An 18756-nucleotide genomic window follows, 5' to 3' on the forward strand; every position below is an offset into this window, starting at 1 on the left:
GTGGATGCATGACAAGGTATGGCTCCCCCCTTGCTGGCTGCGGTCTGGCATTGGCAGCTCATGTTCATCTTGGAGTCAATAATAACTCCAAGAACCCTTTTCCGCCTCTGTGCTTTCAAGAAGGGAACTCCCCAGCCTGTATGTATGCTGTGGATTTCTTCTCCCAAGGTGCATTTGTCTACATTGAACCCCATCCTATTCTCGTCTGCCCACTTTTGTAGTCTGTCTAAATCTAGTTGCAGCCTCTCTCTCCTTTCAAGTGTGTCCACCTCGCCCCACATCTTAGTGTCATCAGCAAACTTGGACAGCGTGCTTTCCACCCCCTTGTCCAAGTCGCTGATGAAGATGTTAAATATTACGGGCCTCAGGACTGAGCCCTGGGGTACCTCACTGCTCACATCTTGCCAGGTTGAGTACAACCCGTCCACCACTACTCTCTGGGTGTGCCCCATCAGCCAATTTTTACCCATAGGTAATATATTTGGAGGGTCCCCCTGCTTCCCTCTCAGTTCTTTAAAAAATAAATTCATGGAATAATTTTCAGTGGAATGGTCATTTCATATGAATTTTTGTAGTGATGGACTCTATATTAACTATTACCACAGAAGAAAGATATGGGAGTCATTGTGAGCAGTTTGCTAACATTAGCTCAGAGCTTAGCAGCTGTCAAGAAGGCAAAAATGTTAGGGATTATTAAGAAAGGAATTGTAAACAAAACTGAAAGTATCATTATGCCCTTCTATAAATGCATGGTGCACCCACACCTTGAATACTGTGCCCAGTTCTGGTCTCCACAACTCAAAAAGGAGATAGAAGAACCAGAGAAGGTTCACAGAAGAACAACAAGGATGACTAGTGGTATGGAGGGGCTTCCATATGAGAAGAGACTAAAGTGGCTAGGTCAATTCCGCTTAGAAAAGCGACATTAGAGCAGGTACAAGATAAGGGTTTACAAAATACTAAACAGTGAAGAGCAAGTAAATAGGGATTTATTATTTACTATCTCTCATAATACAAGAACTAGGGTTTGCAAAATGAACCCAGTAGGTAGTAAGCTTAAAACGAATAAAAGGAAGTTCTTTTATGTAGTGTGTAATCAAGTGTGGAACTCATTGCCACCAGATGTGGAGGTCAGATTCAAAAACAGACAGGACAAATTCTGGGAGTAGAGAGGCATCAGTAGGTATTGAACATGGGTGTTAGGGATACAGTCTCTGAATCAGAACTTCCTAGATCTTAAATGCTGGAGACTGCAAGTGAGAGAGGAACAGTGGAAAAGAAACCAAACCCTGGTCATACTGAGTTCACTCTCCCTTTCAATATCCACTCTTCCACTATGCACCACAGGATACTGGGCAACATGGACCTATGGTCTGATCCAGTAAATGGCAGTTCTTATGTTCTAATGCTGTTTTCCCCCCTTTTTTCCTTTCTGGTTCCTTCGATATTTTTCATGGAAAATCTGTAAAGGTATGTGAGGAAATTTTTTCCATGAAGATGTGGGCTTCCTGTTTTGCACATTTTTAGAAGGCTATACCAACCAAAAAGACATGTTGACTTTGCTTTGCATAGAATCATAGAATAGTATAGCAGGAAGGAACCTCCAGAGGTCTTTTAGTCCAGTGCAGGGCAATCTTTTCAGCAGGCATGCCACAAATTAGCCCTATGTCCTCCCTGAGTGCCATTCTGATCCCCTACCTCTGCTTGATCTGCTGCTCTGCTTTCTGCTTTTTGCCCTACCAGCTGCTGTACTGCATGCCACCTCCCCAATCTGTGTGCCCCCCACAGAGGCTGCCCATGCAACCTGTGGCATACGTGCTGAAGTTTTGCCACCCTGGATCTAATCCAAACCCTGCCTGAGGCAGGATCATCCCTATCCAAAGTATCCTATACAAGTCCTTAGAATCATAGAAAATTAGGGTTGGAAGGGACTTCAGGAGGTCATCTAGCCCAACCCCCTGCTCAAAGCAGGACCATTCCCAACTAGATCATCTCATCCAAGGCTTTGTCTAGATGGGGTTTAAACACCTCCAAGGATGGAGAGTCCACAACCTCTTTGGGTAACCTGTTTCAGTCTTTTACTACCCTCCTAGTGAGAATGTTTTTCCTAATATTTAATCTAAACTTCCTTTGCTGAAACTTAAGGCCATTGCTCCTTGTTATGTCATCTGCCACCACTGAGAACAGTATAGCTCCATCCCCTTTTGAACGCGCCCCTCCAGGTAGTTGAAGGCTGCTATTAAACCTCCTCTCAGTCTTCTCTTCTCTTGACTAAATAAGCCCAGTTCCCTCAGTCTCTCCTCAGAAATCATGTACCCCAGCCCACTCATCATTTGCATTGCCCTCTGCTGGATTCTCTCCAATTTGTCCACATCCTTTCTGTAATAGGGGGCCCAAAACTGAACACAGTACTCCAGATGTGGCCTCACCAGTGTTGAATAGAGGGGAATAATCACTTCCCTTGATCTGCTGGCAACACTCATACTAATGCAGCCCAGTATGCCATTAGCCTTCTTGGCAACAAGGGCACACTGTTGGCTCCTATTCAGCTTATTGTCCACTGTAAGCCCCAGGTCCTTTTCTGCATGGCTACTGCCCAGCCAGTCAGTCACCAGCCTGTACAGGTGAATGGGATTCTTCCGCCCTAAGTGCAGGACTTTGCACTTGTCCTCATGAGATTTCTTTTGGCCCAATCCTCCAGTTTGTCTAAGTCACTCTGAATCCTAGCCTTACCCTCCAGCATATCTACTACTCTCCCCAGCTTGGTGTCATCTGCAGACTTGCTGAGGGTACACTCTATGCCATCTTCCAGGTTGTTGATAAAGACATTGAACAAAACTGACCCCAGGACCGACCCCTGGGACACTCCACTTGACAATGGCTACCAACAAGACAGTGAGCCATTACTACCCTCTGAGCCTGATGCTCCAGCCAGTTTTCTGTCCACCTTACAGTCCATTCATCCAGTTCATACTTTATTAGCTTGTCTGCAAGAATGCTGTGGGAGATCTTGTTAAAAGCCTTGCTAAAATCAAGGTATATCTCATCCACCGGTCTCCCTGTATCCACAGAGCCAGTCATCTCATGGAAGGTAATCAGGTTGGGCAGGCATGACTAGCCCTTGGTGAATCCATGCTGACTGTTCCTAATTCCCTTCTTCTCCTCCAAGTGCTTAGAAATGGATTTCTTGAGGATCTGCTGCATGATTTTTCCAGGGACTGAGGTGAGACTGACTGGTCTGTAGTTCCTTTTATCCTCCTTTTTTCCTTACTTTAATATTGGCACTATGTTTGCTCTTTTCCAATCATCTGGGACCTCTCCAGAGTTTTCAAAGATGATGGCCAGTGGCTCTGCAGCTAGCAAGAGATGTGCCATCCCATCCAGCCCCATTGACTTGTCCATGTCCAGTTTTTCTACATAGTCCCTAACCCAGCTGTCCCCAAACTGTGGGTTGCAACCCAAATGGGGTCACAACATCAGTGGTTGGGGTACAAGATTTCAGCGCCCACGGCAAGGCATGGGGTTGCAACGGGGTTGGAGCAACTCCAGGCAGGAGCTGGCCCAATAGCCCAGTGTTTGGGACTCAGCGCAGGAGGAAGCACCACACCACCAAGGCCGCCAAAGTAAGATGCAGAAGTGGTGGCTGCACAGAGTGTGCCTCCACCACTGCTGGGCAGGCAGGGGGTGGCTCAGCTTGGCAGCCATGGCAGTGTGGCACTCTCTCCCATGCCGGGTCCCACCCACTAAGCCATGGAATCTCTGGGGTGAGGGCAGAAGGGCAGGGAGCCCTAAGCCCACAGCAGGCAGCCTGCATCCTTCCTCCCACCCCAGGCTCTGCTCCAGCTGTGCCACTCCCAGGGGAGGGGATGGGGGGAATTGGGGGTGGGGGATGGGCTCCATACTCTACTCTGGCCGCAGCAGCTGCCCTCCCATGGGCAGCAGCCGGGGCTTGGGTGCTGCTGGGGGAGCGGGCAAGGGGCTGTGGGCCCTGGTTCTGGGGAAGCTGGGGAGGGCCAGGGGCCTGTGGGTAGGGAGTGAGGGGCACCTGGGAGGGTAGGGAGCTGCAGGTTGGGCATGAAGGGTCATGCTGAGGAAATGGCGTAATGCTGAGGAAATGGGGTCATGACAAGGAAAAGTTTGGGAAGCACTACTCTAACCTGTTCTTCTGCCACTGTTGGCTGCTTACCTCCTCCCAAACTGGGCTGCCCGGTGCAGTAGTCTGGGAGCTGAACTTGCCTGTGAAAACTGAGGTGAAAAAGACATTGCGTACCACTAGAGGTCTTAGCGCAAACTGGGTGACTGCCCAGGGCCCCACATTTTAGGGCACACCAAAATTTTGAACCTAGAATATAACTCAATGTTAAAAAACTCTTTCTTTGTATTGTATTGTACTGTATTGTACTATAGTATTTCACAGTATTAAGATACTTTCATGGCAGTTTCACAGATAGGGCAAAGTAAAATTGAAATTGAAAATGTCCAACTTGCTTATAGGTCATCAAAATTAAGCCTCTAAGGGTCCCCAAATGACTCTCTTGCCCAGGGCCCCAACAACCTTAAGGCGACCACTGTGAGTACTTCAGCCTTTTTGCATCCTTTGTCACTAGGTTGCCTCCCCTATTCAGTAAGGGACCCACACTTTCCCTGATCCTCCTCTTACTACCTACATACTTGTAGAAACCCTTCTTATTACCCTTCACATCCCTTGCTAGCTGCAGCTCCAATGGCATTTGACCTTCCTGACTTTATCCCTGCATGTCTGAGCGATACTCTTATATTCCTCCCTAGTTGGTTGTCCCTGTTTCAACTTTTTATAAGCTTCCTTTTTGTGATTTAATTTACTGAGGAATTCCCTGCTAAGCCATGCTGGTCTTCTGACACATTTGCTAGTCTTCCTGTATATCGGGATGGTTTGTTCCTGCACTCTCAGTAAGCCGCCTTTAAAGTACAGCCAGCTCTCCTGGACTCCTCTCCCTCTCAGACTGGCTTCCCAGGGAATCCTGTCCATGAGTTCCCTGAGCAAGTTGAAGTTTGTGTGACGGGCTAGCTCAGGGGCGAGCAATTATTTCGGGTGGAGGGACGCTTACTGAGTTTTGGCAAGCCATCGCGGGCCACATGACAGACAGCTAGGGGCAGATGAATATTAATTTTCTAAATTTTTTAGGGCCCCCATGGGCCAGATAGAAGGGCCTGGCAGGCCGCATCTGGCTCATGGGCCGCATTTTGCCCACCCCTGGGCTAGCTGGTGGCGACTTGGCCCGGAGTTTTTGAAAAGTTCAAAAATGATTGGTAGCGGGGATTTCCTTTTTCCTACTGATCAGGCCCCAGAAAAGGAGAGCGTTTGCCCCCCCTCACCCATGGGCCAGGTAGGGAAACCGGACCTGAGACTAGACTCACTTTTTATGTTGCCTGATTGGTCCCACCAGCTACCTGGAGGGGGATAAAAGGGGCAGCGAGCCTGGCCCCAGGAAGAAGAGATACCCAAGGGATGAAGAAGAGAGGCCCTGAAGAGCTGGTGAGAACTGACCAGTGGGGGAGAAGGGGTTGCCCCAGAAGAGCCCTGAAGCTGGCAGAGGGCCCGAGCTGCAGGCAGTGGCTTGGTTCAGTGGCAGTGTTGTGTGGGGTGGCGTGTGCAGCAGATCTCCTTCTGGGACCAAGCCCCAAGCTGCAGGTAGTGGCTCAGGCATCTGACCGCTGGCAGGGAAGCCAGGAGCTCGGCACGCAGGGTGGCGTTCAGGGAACCTCCCAGCTGGGACTCTGGTAGGAGCTGCAGAGGGCAGCTCCCCTCAGCACGCAGGGTGGCATGTGGGGAATCTCCAGAGGGGACTCTGGCTGCCAGGACTCCAGGCTGCAGCGTGGACTTGACTACCATCTTCCCCTCCCCGGCACGTGGCCAGCACCGGTGTACAGGTCGGTCCATGGGGTGTCCTGGGCCCATGCTAGGTGGCCTGGGCCCCCCAGCACCCCTGGGCAGAAGGCAGGGGCTCTCTGGAGTGAGGGAGAGAGCCACTCTGAGCTGTGGGTGGCAGCTTGGGCTTTCCTTTCCCTGGTGTGAAGCTGGGCGGCTGGTTTGGTGTACAGACAGCGTACAAAGGATCCTGGAGGGACTAGAGCCTAGAGCCGCAGGCAGTAGTCTAGGCTTTGATAGCTCAGTGGTAGAGTTTCTATCTGCCTGTGGGTACCTTCTCTTTACTGAATCCCCCGTTGTTCTCCTGCACACATTGCCCCCTCCCCTCTCCCACCTGTGGGTAATATCTTTACCTATTAAACCCATATATGGTTAAGTTCCAACTGGTCTTGGCTCTGCTCTATAGGGGATAGATAGGAGAGGAGCGGCTACCCCTCCCACAGTGTACTAGCATTTACTAAATCCCTTCGATTGGAGAGGGGGTACCTGGTCTGAGTACCACCCAAGTTATATCTGTTTTTCTGAAGCCCAGGGTCCTTACTCTGCTGCTCTCCATCCTTACTTTCCTCAGGATCCTGAACTCAATCATTTCATGGTCACTCCTTGTCTAACTTATTCCTAATACTACACAATCAACCTGGTCACACAACTACAAGGCATATTGGCCCAAAACACCAAAAACACCCTAATCTGCCACAAAAAAGCAGGGGGGATGATGACAATCAGTGTCCTGCTGCTGAAAGGGCTGTTAAAGTACACTCCTGGGAGGGGGATCATTTCTGCTTTGTTCTAAACCAGTGATAATCAATCAGGGTGCTGCAACACACTGGGATGCCTTGAAGTCCTTTCAAGGGAGCCACAGGGTGCCACACAATGTTAGCACTGTTGGGTGTGCAAACATTGTTCACATGATAAATCCAGAGATTTCAAAAAAGAGTCCACAGTGTGAAAAAAACATTCTGACCTGTTGTGGTCTTTCTGAGTTCTCTACAGCAGAGGAATTGCTCTATTTTTTTCTGTAGTCAAAAAAAAATGTGATAACTAAAAGCTGGCATTTTCCAAGGGGTGTCTTGCATTTATTCAGAGGTGTCTCAACACTATCTAGGGGTGGCTTGAGTCTAAAACAGGTTGAAAACCACTGTTTTAAACCTTCTTGATATTTTTTTAATGAAAGAAAAGTTTTCCGTTTTTTTCTTTTTACTTTCCTTTGACATTGCCATAAATTTTTACCCCAAACCCACACTACACTGAGGTGAAAAATCTCCATTTCAAGAAGAAACAGGAACTTCCATGTCAGTGGGCACATTTACATGAGACACTGGCTGTGCAGTAGCCAAATCATACTGTGCAGTACCATGTCACAGCACCAACAGTGCTAATATGCTGCTGTGCAGTATTATTAGGCTACTGCTCAGTAGCGTCACTTAAAAGGTGTTTGCCGGTGCTACTGCACAGTAACTACAGGTACTGTGCATTTATTTAGTACTTGATTATACAAGTACTAAATAAATGTGCAGTAACCACTGTGCAGTAGCGTCTCATGTAGATGCACCCAGTGTGAGGCAAATCCAGAAAGTTTCAAAGGAAACTATAAAAATAAGAGAGAGAGGGCGGACATGTTCATATCTTTCAAAAAGCCACAGACAATTCAAAATGTTTGCTCTGCTGCTGTTTACCTCCCTACCCCTACATGGTCCTCCTCTGCCTCAAACTCAAGGTGAGTAAGAGGCTCAGACGGATGTGGGCAGCTGCTTTCAGGCTTATGAACATCTTACCCCACTGGCACACTGCCCTCCTCTGTGTGTGCTAATTGGGAAGCAGAGAGGCCATTGTTCCAAGGAACAACCTACAAGCATCACAGCTGAAGTCTTTGGGTGGCCTGGTTTGGTGTGCAGCCAGCAGAACTTGTTGCCTGGAGTGAAGTGGCAGGGCATCACCAAAACATTTCAGCTGGTGGGATGGGCAGCACCCTGGTTTTCAAACCTAGCCATGTCCCCACTGGGGTAGGGGGCACCAGGAGTCTCCCAGACCGGGCCCGCTGGAAGGGGGCTGTTCTGGTAGTTAAGAGAGCAGGGGAGCAGGGGAACCAGTACATAGGCAGAGTGTGGACCCCTCACCTACCCACAGGTGGGCAATCTCAGCCACTTGTAGCCTTTCCTGTTCCTGCAGTTCATGCACTTTGGAGCCCAGTGCCTCCAGCTGCTTCTCAAGCTGTTCCTGGGAGGGAAAGAAGGAGGAACAGTCTCTCATCTGGAATGCATTGGATCACTCTTTACTGCATGGCTGGGACTCTCTGTCTGGGCAAGGCTTGGGGGCACCTGTGTAATTCACTGTGTTAACCCAAGGGCAGCTTGCGTGGACCTGATTTATCATAAGGTGAAGTGTGGTCACATTCACTGGAGGGATTTGTCAGTGCAATGCTCCTGAGGAGGAGGAAGAGGCAGGAGGTGGCTCTGCCTGCAGAGTTGGGTATTACATCCAGGTCTGGGGTCCCCATTGTAAAAAGGGATGATGTTAAATTGGGAAGGGTCCAGGGATGTGCTGAAAGAAGGATGCAAGGGCTGGAACAAGTGCCAGCATTGCCTGAGGAAGCTTATTCAATTTATCCCCAATGAATTTAAGTGGTGACAGGATCCTGGTTTATGCACAACCCCCGCTTACTGCTGAGAGGGGAGGGCTCCATCACTGTAGTGATAAAAGTTTTCTAGTTTGGAGACAGTCCCTAATTCGGAAAAATTGGGAACTGGGAGATGGTCTCTCAGTGAAGTAGCTAGTTGGCTGTTTGGAGTCAGAGAAACCAAGGGACTGCAGAGGTTTGTCTACAGCTCCACAAATAAAGGCTATTGTTAGTTCTTCTCATTCAAGTACACCTGTGCTTTTTGAACCCAGTGATCACTACAGTAACCTCACAGACAAAGGCAGAGTGAGAACTGCTGGCTGGGAGCTGAGACAAATTCAGGATGGAAATAAGGGGTCAGCATTTACTAAGAAGGGTATCAGCCAGTGGGAACAACTCCACTAGGTTCTCCATCATGTGGAGTCTGTAAAATTAAGATTGATTGTGTCTGTACAAGCACTGCTCCAGCTCAGCCATCAGATGTCCAGTTGGATGCAGGGATCTCTCTGGGAGACCCTGTGACCTGGGTTACGTGGAAATCTGGACAGAATGGTCACTGTGGGACATACAAATACCTATGACTGTCTACAAGGATGGATCCAGGATTTGACAGAGGGGTATGAGAGCAACCACCCATGCTGCAGGGGTGGCTGCACTCCTGCTCCCAGCTTCTTCCCCACAACCCACCTGTGCAGGCAGACCACACTGCAGGAAATTATGGGGACTTTTTAAAGTTCCTAAAGCAGGTAACCATCCCCCATTTCCCCTCTGTGCTTAGAGGCAACTCCACTCGCCTTCCCTCCCTTTCCATCCCCTCTCCTCCAGCTGTTGCTGTTTTCCCTGCTGTCCTGGTGGCAGGGGAAGCTTCAAAGCTGCTTCTACCCACTTGAACTGGACTGCACAGGGGCTAGGCTTAGCTGAGAACAGTGGCAACAGCAATGAGGAAGGGGTAGGTTCCCCCACACTGCCCCGTTTCCCCAGCAGCAGGTTTAGGAAGCCCATTTCCAGTGGGGCTGATGTGGGGATAGGAGGGAGAGTCTAATGCAACAGCACAGCACAGCACAAGAATGGCAAGCCCAAGGCCCATCTATCCCAGCAACCTGTCTGACTGGGACAAGTAGCAGATACTTTCCAAGTGGAGAGTAAGAAATAGGATACATGTTGTGTGACCCCCATCCCCTGTCAGACTCTACCTGTCACCTGCAGTCATGAGGGAAGGGATACTGTGAGGCCCCCCCCTTGACTGCTTGATGGACTTCTCCCCAAGCCTACCTTCCCCTTGCAGAATCTGGTACTCTGTTGGTCAGCAGTAGAATACTATTGGCCCTCCATAGTGTCTGAACATGAAGTTGGGGCTAGCACCTCCAGAGCCAGGCAGCTGAGCTGTTTTGCCAGCATGGCCTCATATGGTGAAGGTCCAGGTGGCATACAGGAGACCCCTCCTTGCCTTTCTACTGCCCTCCAGTGTGTGTGTCCCTGGGCTATACCTCTCTGTAGGAACAAAGGACCCCAAGATCCATCTGGGAGGGGGCAGGGTGTTTTCACTGCAGCCTCCTGTGCTGTGTGGCATCCATCTGTCTGCGTGGGGCAGCATCCTGTGCTGTTGTTCACTCACCTTGTAGCTGCGCATAGCATCCTGAAGGGATGAGAAGCTGTGGCCAGCATGCCCAGGGGTGCCCACACAGACATGGCAGATGGGGGACTCATGGCTGAGGCAGAAGAGGCTGATGGGCTCTCTGTGCTCCTTGCAGCTCTGGTCCTTCACCTCCCCCACTGGTACCTGCTGACAGCCTTGGGCTTTGCTCACCAGGTTGGACAGTGCCTGGCTGGATGCCAGCCGGGGCTCCAAGTAGACAGCACGGCACTGGGGGCAGGAAAATGGCCCATCTGTTAGTGGTGCCCAGTACTGGGTGATGCAGTCCCGACAGAAGTGGTGGCCACACTCCAGCAGCACTGGCTCTGCCAGGAGCTCCAGGCACACGGGGCAGGTCAGCTCTGCCAACAGGTCCTCTAATGATGCCATGGTAGGTGCTGCCCTGGGAATGAGATTGGTAAGTGGGACTTCCCACAGCCTGGGCACTCTGGAGCACCCAGTGCTTCTGAAACAAATGGCAGGTGGGTCTGCTCTGCACAAAGAGCCACAGGTTGGAAGAGCCATGGGTTGGATCACACCTTGGTGGGAATGTGCCATGGGCACTGTGCCAGGCCAATCCAGCCGTGGATGCTCCACTCGCTAAACAGCACACTATGGGCCGGGGACCCACAAGCATGGGGGTTTTGTCTTGTTTCTGCCTTGCCTCCAGGAAGCCCTGCAACTCCCCTTAGCACTGGCTGGTACTGGACAGACTGTGAGCAGAAGGAATAATTTGGTGGGGTCTAGCACTGCAGTCCCACCTGCCTGTGACATCATCATCACTATGGCATCTAGCACTGTAGTACCACCTGCCTGTGACATCATCATCACTATGGCAACAGTCCCATGGCATTGCAGCCATGTACTCCACCCCACAGTAACCAGCTCAATAGCATCCATGGCATGGCACACCAACCCATTGTATCTCACCTATGTAGCACCCATGACCCTGCACCACACACCCTGACACCCCAGTCCTGCAGCACCCATTTCCTTGCACCCTAACCTTACAGCACCCAGGGCTTTACATTCCAACTCAATGCACCCCACCTCTGCAGCACCATGGCTTTTTTCCCATCCCATGGCACCCAACTCTGCAGTATCCATTGCCTGACCACATGTTGTGCTCATGTTCCCTGCCCTCCTACCTCTGCATCTGTGGAAGTCAGCACTCAGCACAGAACAGCCCAATGTTTCTCCATGGTCTGCTAACACATGCTATATGTGGCTGTGATCCCAGCCCAGCTATGGGTGGGGACAGGGTTTGTCCAGTCACTGTAGCACAAGGGGTTCCAGGTATTTTCTCAGTTTATGCCACATACAGGCTGAATGGGCGGTAGAACCAGCTTTGCTAGCAAGACTGGATGGGCTGGCTCAGCCATACCCAAGGGCACAGAGCATTGTGGAGTGGTTCAGTGCCCCCAGGGGAGGCCCGCCCTGCCCTGTCTGTCACATATAAACCCATGCTTCTCTCAAGTTCTCCCAGTGGGGCACTTTACTTTTATAAGAGTTTCTTTCTAATTTGATAGTTCCATGGTGACTGGATAATTTTGTTTGAAGGGGTATTTTACCTTATAAGGAAAATCATATGAATGTGAAAACAGGGTCCACAAATATTGCTATCTTTTCTAAATTTGTGACTCAATGGTGTCATATTTGGGGTGTTATGCCTAGTGTTCCAGGTGGACAAAGCCCCCAAATTTTCTCAAATAGCTTGTAATAGTTAGTTTTGTTGTTAATGATGTTTATAGTTTTGGTGTTAGTTGACCTATTCACTTCTGCAATAAAGCATTTACTCTATACTTTCAACAAGTTAAAACCAGTTTGCAAAATAGCCCTTCTCTTAGCAAAGAGAAATAGACTTGCTTACACAGGACAAAACTCACTCATGCTAAGGCCTAAAGTAGGCTTAAGACCTCATAACAGCACCTTATAGGCAGACCAGGCTGGGTCAAGGAGATATATCAGTTTGATGGTGCATGACTGGACCAGGGACATGATGAGGCTTCTAGAGCTGAAGCCTGGTACCTCCTGCTGCAAGGCCAGGTTGTGGACCAGGGACTCCTGCAGCAGGCCTGGAGATTGCAGGTGCCTGGCCTGGGGTCTCAGGTAGAAGGAGGGTCAGGCCTTCTGCCCAGACAAGCCTACAGCAGAAGGGTGGGATGGCATCCTAAACAAGGTGATCAGGATACAAAGGGAAAAGTTCTCAATCAAGGCCTTCCACCTGATGCAGCAATACAGACCAGTCTTTACCAGGCATTGGCGATGCATAGGGGGGGCACGTGGGTGCACATGCACCCCCTGAGATTGGCTGTGCCCTCCCTGAGAGAAGTGCTGGTGGCACTTCTGGGCTTGCTGGTGGCACTTCTGGTTTTGCCACTGGTACTAATGCCGTCCATGGCGATTGCCCGCTGGGGGACCCCCCTCCCAGTTGGCGATCAGCTACTGGTGCCCCCTGCCCAGTATTAGGAGGCACCAGTCACCCATGTTACCAGGAAAAGTGTTCACCAGCAAAAAGAAGGTGCTGACAGCTCGCACATGGAAGCCAGTCACCCTGCTCACCAGGTCAATCAGGCCCTGAACCCCGTGACTTTTGGCCAGGTGGAGGACAGCCCACTGAAGCCAGTGGTGTCCATCCTAGAAAAAATCCATGAGGAGATTCTAGAGCAGGGGTGGGCAATTATTTCAGCTAGAGGGCTACTTCACGTGTTTTGGTGAGTTGTCAAGGGCCGCAAGGGTAGCCCTGCCCCTTGATAGGTGCCCCATAGCCCTTGATAGTACCACCTAGTAGGTGGTAAGACAGTTTACTGCACTTGCTACACTCTGAAACCTAATGATTTATTAACTGTCTAAATCTATCATTATATTTTCTAATAAATGGTTGAGTTCACCTGGTTCTCTGAACTCTCTCCTCCTTGGCTCCCAATCTGTGGGGGACAAAGGATGCAGGGTTGTAACAGGGAGATAAAAAACCAAGGTAGTTGAGAAATACTTTTGGGAGAATGAGAGGGAGGAGAGCAGAAACATTCCCCCAACCCAAAGAAATGGGGAGTGTCTCCTGAGATCTAAACCTGCCCAAGTCTCCTGGACAGGGAAGCCCTTAGGGAGGATAAAAAGGAACATAGGACCCTTAGGTGATTTAAAATCCTTTCCCCTTATTATGCTGTGTGTATCAGGGCACTGGGGTGTATCTGCTCCTTGAAGGAAGCTAGTAGCCTGGTACTAGGGCCACTTATGGTTCTTGATTGACTCATGGATTTGGAATTGATTTGGCTGATTTGGACTGGAACATGAAACATTCTCTTAAAAGAAAAAAAAAGAGCTCCTGGCAGCAGGGCTCCTGAAGGGACTGGAGTTTATATAAACAACTCTGCAGGCCTGGGAGCAAAGGCAAGTCCCCAGGGCAGAGAAAGACTGAGTTTTACAGGCATGTGGCTTTTGTTTTATTTTGAACGCACAGAGAGTCCAGGCCCCGGGGAAGGGCTAAGCTTGATCAGAGGGTCCCGGAGCCCAGAGAAGGAGTAGTGTGCGGGGCCCGGAGAAGGGGAGGGGTGCAGGGCCAGGGGGATCCAAAGGCCCAAGAGGGCCGAATGTGTGAATAGGTATCATTGGAGACAGAGAACACTTGTGAGGCTTGGGGCATGCTGCAGGAGAGGTATGGAGCAATGCAAGGAGTCCTTAAGGTAAGAGATGCCTGGCAGGGTTACAAACAGGCTGAGAGGACCTGCTAGTTGGGGCACAGGACAGTGACTTAGGGGACCCAGGAGAGGCCCAGTGGGGATCGACCCAGGCTCGGGCTCACACAAAGCCCACAGGCAGCCTCCCGTTTATAACCTTCATTAAGAGCAAGGCATGGTGGGCAAGATTCAAGGGAAGGGCTGCAACCCAGCATGAGCCAGACAGAGGTTGCATGGCCACCAGGGGGCATCACGGCTGCCCCATGGCCACAGCCTTGCTAGGCTGCATTTCAAACAAGGGCATTAAACAAAGGCCACCCATATGGTTAAGGGCATGGAGGGTAGGCCCTATGAGGAGAGACTCCAGGAACTGGGCCTCTTCAGTCTGAGTAAGAGAAGGCTGAGAGGTGACTTGATAGCTGTCTACAAGTATGTCAGTGGGGAGCATCAAGAACTAGGACAGCAACTCTTCAGGAGGGCAGGAGGACAAGGACCAATGGGTATAAACTAATAAAAGGTAAATTCAGGCTGGACATAAGGAAAAACTTCTTCTCTGTAAGGGTCACCAGAATCTGGAACACACTCCCAACGGAGGTGGGGCAGTCACCCTCCTTGGAGGTGTTCAAGAGGAGGCTGGACAGGAACCTTGTTGAGCTCATCTGAGCCCAATAACTTTCTTCCCACGGCAGCAGACCAGACTTGATGATCTTACAGGTCCCTTCCGGTTCCGTGTTTCTATGATTCTAACAATCCTTAGGGGTCATTGCTGGGGGCCTCAGGTGTAAGTAGCACAGGTATTGACCTTGGCTTTCCTTGGAGGTGAGAAAAGCAGAGAAACCTGACTCTAGGATTAGAATGGAGCAGCCAGGGCTGGAATATAGCCCACTCCAGAGCAACTCAGAACTCCCCTTGCCTGAACAGGTGCTTCCTGACATTTCTGAATCTTTGCACCCTGTGGGGACTGGGACACATGGCTCTTCCTCCCATTGCTCCATGCAGTAAAGCAGGTTAGGTCTGGGACTGGGGAGTCCTGGCCATGAGAGACAAGTGGAAGGGCCAGGGTCAGAGTTAGGGTCTTGGTAAGACAATGGGTCTTACCATTGTGCAGCCCTCCCAGGCCAGGCAGGGCCAATCTGTGGGTTGCTCCTCCAGGCAGCAGCTTGTACTCCTGTGACGGTAGCCCCTACATCTCCCCCATGACATCCTCATTCCTCCTGCCCAGTTGATGTCCCCCAGGGACTGGCAGCTGGGCTCAGAACCCAGGCATCCATCCAGGCACCTGGGCTGAGACAAAGGCACAGGAAGATCCCTCCGCTATTGCCAGCTCTGGGCCCTGCTGCTCTCGCTGTTTAACCCCCTTTAGGTATGGAGAGGACTGAAGGCTGGCAGGATGGGATGGGGTGGGATTGTGCTAAACTGTCAACTAAGCGGGTGGGGGTGGGGCATGGGTTATTGCAGCTCAGCTGGGACACAGCCCAGGCATCCTGGTGCCCAGCTATAATTCATCAGACCCCACTCCTCTCCCAGAGCTGAAAGAGAACCCAGGTATCCTAACTCCCAGCCCCTGATCTAACCCAGCAGACCCCACTTCCCTCCCAGAGCTAGGGGGTAGATGGAGGTGAGGTCAGCCCATGGCATGGGGTCTTGGCAGGGGATAACAGAGCACACGAGGTGCAGGGGGTGCTGATGTCCAAGCAGAGATCATGTCAGTAGAGTACGGAAGCAGGTTATAGAAAGGCCCAGGGCAGGGTCCAGCTCTGGGGTCCCCAGGGGTGGGGTTGGTGTGATCCAACTGCTGCAGAGCTGAGGCAGAGTCACTCTGTACAGTAGCAGGTGGACAGGGCAAGATCTGCTCCCACAGTACAGGGGGGCAAGCCTTCTGCACCCAGATTGGATTGTGTCAGTTGATTGTGCAGGGGGGAGGAGCCCTGTAGCTGGGATGGGGCCAGCACTAAGCAACCCCACATCCAGAAGTATCCATCAGTCTGTTCAATGCCCAACGCAGGGACAGAACTCCAGACCCATTGGTTGTCAGATCCTCCCACACAGAAGACCATAGGAACCAACCCTTCCCCCAGTGCCATGAATGCAGCAGCTGGAGCCCGTACAAGTGCTTTCCACCATCTTCTTTATTCCAGAGCAGTTAGGAACAGACCCTTTTCCTCTCAACACTTCACACTGGCTATGAATACCTCACTGCATTTTGGGAGTACCACCTGTTATGTCTAGAGATACTCAAGGTGCATAGGAGGCATGTCCATGGATTTCTCCCTACTGGACCGAGTTGGCCACTCCCCTATTGATCTTCGGAGGGGAAGAGGGATCCATGGATTTTTTGAGCTCTGCTAATACAGGGGGTTGTATGGGCTCAGTTGGTAGAAAAAGGGAGTTGACTGGTAGGGGTGCAGACTGGAGTAGACATGGGTGGTGCACATACTGAGAAGTATAGAAATAAGTCCCCAACAGGGGCCAAGGAAACAGGAGAAAGTGGAGGGGCAAAGGGCACCAGAGGATAGAGGGAAGGGGTCTCACTCATCGGAGCTATTAGGGCTGCAGTGGGCGGATTGGTGGCTCAGGAACAAGTCCCCATAGGGCCGGGGTGAGGCAAAGGCCTGGCTAGGCCGGGTTGTAGGTAGGCCCAGTGCTCCCCCAGCTGCAGCAGTAGTGGTCACCACAGTAGTGACACCTCCATGGTCCCTCTGCTGCTGCTCCTCCTCCTCCTGGGCACGACGGAGGAAGGCTTGGAAGTTGGTGGCAGCTGAGTCATCCGGCAGGCCCTGGGGCATTTGCCCATCACCAGGACGACAGACCTCGAACCGCACCCAGCGGTAGGCACTGCACTTGCGGGCCCCGGGGCAGCTCTGGATAAGGTTATGCACAGCCGGGTGTGAAAACCCGAAGAAGTCGGCCCCAGCTGATTCTAGCTCGGGGTAGGGCCGATCCCGGGCAGCCCCAATGGCTGCCAACAGCTGGGTGTGGCAGGCATCAGCTGTGGGGCCTGCCAGGGCACTACCAGGCTCATCCTCAGGCACAATCTCAAAGCGGGGGCCAGACCCACCATCCTTGATCTGGCAAGTGTAGAGGCAGCGCTGGTCAGGGTGCCGCATGCTGGCATACACCCGGGTGCTACAGAACCCCACTGGGTAGATGGCTCCCTCGTCATGGAAGCCTGGCCGGTCAGACACAATCTCCCCTAGGCTGTAGATCGTCAGCCCACCCAGAGTGATAGGGAACACTGGCCGCCCTGAAGGGTCCAGTGGCACAGGCTGGACCAGCCGCCGGACCGGCCTATCAGGTGCTGCTCCCCGCCGCTTGGAGGCACGGCGTAGCGCCTCTGCCCGCCCATTCTCTTTACCCTTCTTGGGGCGCTTCCCTGTGGCTGGTGTCTCATCCGGGCCAGGTGTGGGTGCCGTGCTGTACCCTGGTGGGCCACCCCCTGTTGGTGTCGTAGTCGTGTTGGTGGAACTAAGGCCCTCCTCCTCGGCTGTGAGGGCCTGGAGCTGGAGCAGCTTGGTGAGCCAGCCGGGCAATCTCATCACACAGTGCTGCATTTTCGAACACCATGGCCTTGGCTGCCCGGCGTAGCCGGCTGTACTTCAGCCGGTACTTCTCGTTCTGGCTCTTCCTCGACACTTTCGTCATCACCCCCAACGAAACCCTGCCCTCGTGCTCCCTGGGACCTGAGGGAACCACAGAACTGACAGATCTCTTGGCACCTACTCGAGCAAAGAGACCAGACAAAGCAGTTATAGTTACAGGCCCAGGCCTCTGAGGCCTGCCATGACCCAAAATAGAGACCCCTACCAGGCAATAGCTCCAGACCCCTGTCCAGCAATCCTCAGGGATTCCTCCATCCACTCACAACACAGCTCATACAAAGAGCTGTCCCTAAAGAGACAGATGCCAGGGATCCTTCTTTCCAATGACTGACTCTTCCCACTCTCTGTTGACCGCCAGCTCCAGATTTCCAGGCTGAATTTGTTTCTTTTCAGCTGAAAGCCAGTGCGTCTCACTCTGCCTTGGTCTGCTAGACCAGTGGCTCTCAACCAAGGAGTCTCAAAATGCTGTGGACAAATATGAAAGGGAACGATGCATAGCTCCCTGCCCCAAATATTCCCATGGTGCCAGGCAGTTAGTTGGGCTGAAATGCTATGCTGCTTTGCATCCGCTACCTCCCCAAAGGGAGCCAGTATGTCTCCTTCAACCGGGCAATCTCACTGCACAGTACTGCATTCGGGAACACCATAGTCTTGGGCGTATGGTGCAGACGACTGTACAGGTTGTGCCCACCTCTCTGATCCAGAGCTGCTCTGCAGTGCTGTGAGCACAAATAATCAGCCTGTGTGCAGCCTAAGGCTAACGCAGCCATACTGCACCTGGCTGAGGAAATCTTTGAATGCAAGAGCCAGCTTTGGTAACTGTGCACGACACTGTGTTGCACTGAGAGCGCTGGGGCTAACAGAGCTGCATTACAGGGACTGGGAATAGTCAGTTATTGGGAACAAGGATCCCTGGGCCACTGCTTGGCATCTGTCTCTTTGGGGACATCTGTTTGTATGACCTCTGTCATGCGTGGATGGAGGTAGTGGAATCTCCATCCTTGGAGGTTTTTAAGGCCCAGCTTGACAAAGTCCTGGCTGGAATGATCTAGCTGGGGATGGTCCTGCTCTGAGCAGGGGGTTGGACTCTTAAACTTTTTTGTTCCAGGACCCATTTGTAAACATTGATGGCCAGTCCCAACCCAGTGCCCCTCACTCCCGACCCACTTCCCCCCTGCCCCCCAGTGTCTGGGGCAGAGTGGGGTGCGTGTGGGGCATGGGGGCCCCCAAGCAACCCCTTGCAAGCTGGAGCTCTGCCGGCCTGCAAGGGAAAAGCCACCTTTGCCCATGTTTTTCTCCTTTAAAGAAGAATCCATTTTTAA

General features: G+C 51.7%; 2 protein-coding genes across 2 annotated transcripts in view; both read right to left on the reverse strand.

Moving 5' to 3' along the window:
- LOC102384779 (E3 ubiquitin-protein ligase TRIM39-like) overlaps window positions 1-10548 on the reverse strand; it is a 20096-nt gene extending 9548 nt beyond the window's left edge. The window contains exons 1-2 of the mRNA XM_006026793.1: window positions 10141-10548; window positions 8030-8125 (exon numbers count right to left, since the gene is read on the reverse strand). Of these exons, the coding sequence (XP_006026855.1) occupies window positions 8030-8125; window positions 10141-10548 (504 nt within the window). The remainder of the gene's footprint in view (window positions 1-8029; window positions 8126-10140) is intronic.
- Window positions 10549-15510: 4962 nt separating this feature from the next.
- Window positions 15511-18500, reverse strand: TBRG1 (transforming growth factor beta regulator 1). Its single transcript, XM_025207801.1, is given in 3 exon segments — window positions 15511-17354; window positions 17356-17551; window positions 17640-18500. Coding segments are annotated over 2 exon segments (1113 nt in total). The 5' UTR covers window positions 17478-17551; window positions 17640-18500; the 3' UTR covers window positions 15511-16363.
- Window positions 18501-18756: the final 256 nt, after the last annotated feature.

Source organism: Alligator sinensis, unplaced genomic scaffold (genome assembly GCF_000455745.1).
Source record: "Alligator sinensis unplaced genomic scaffold, ASM45574v1 scaffold709_1, whole genome shotgun sequence".
Taxonomy (NCBI): Eukaryota; Metazoa; Chordata; order Crocodylia; family Alligatoridae; genus Alligator; species Alligator sinensis.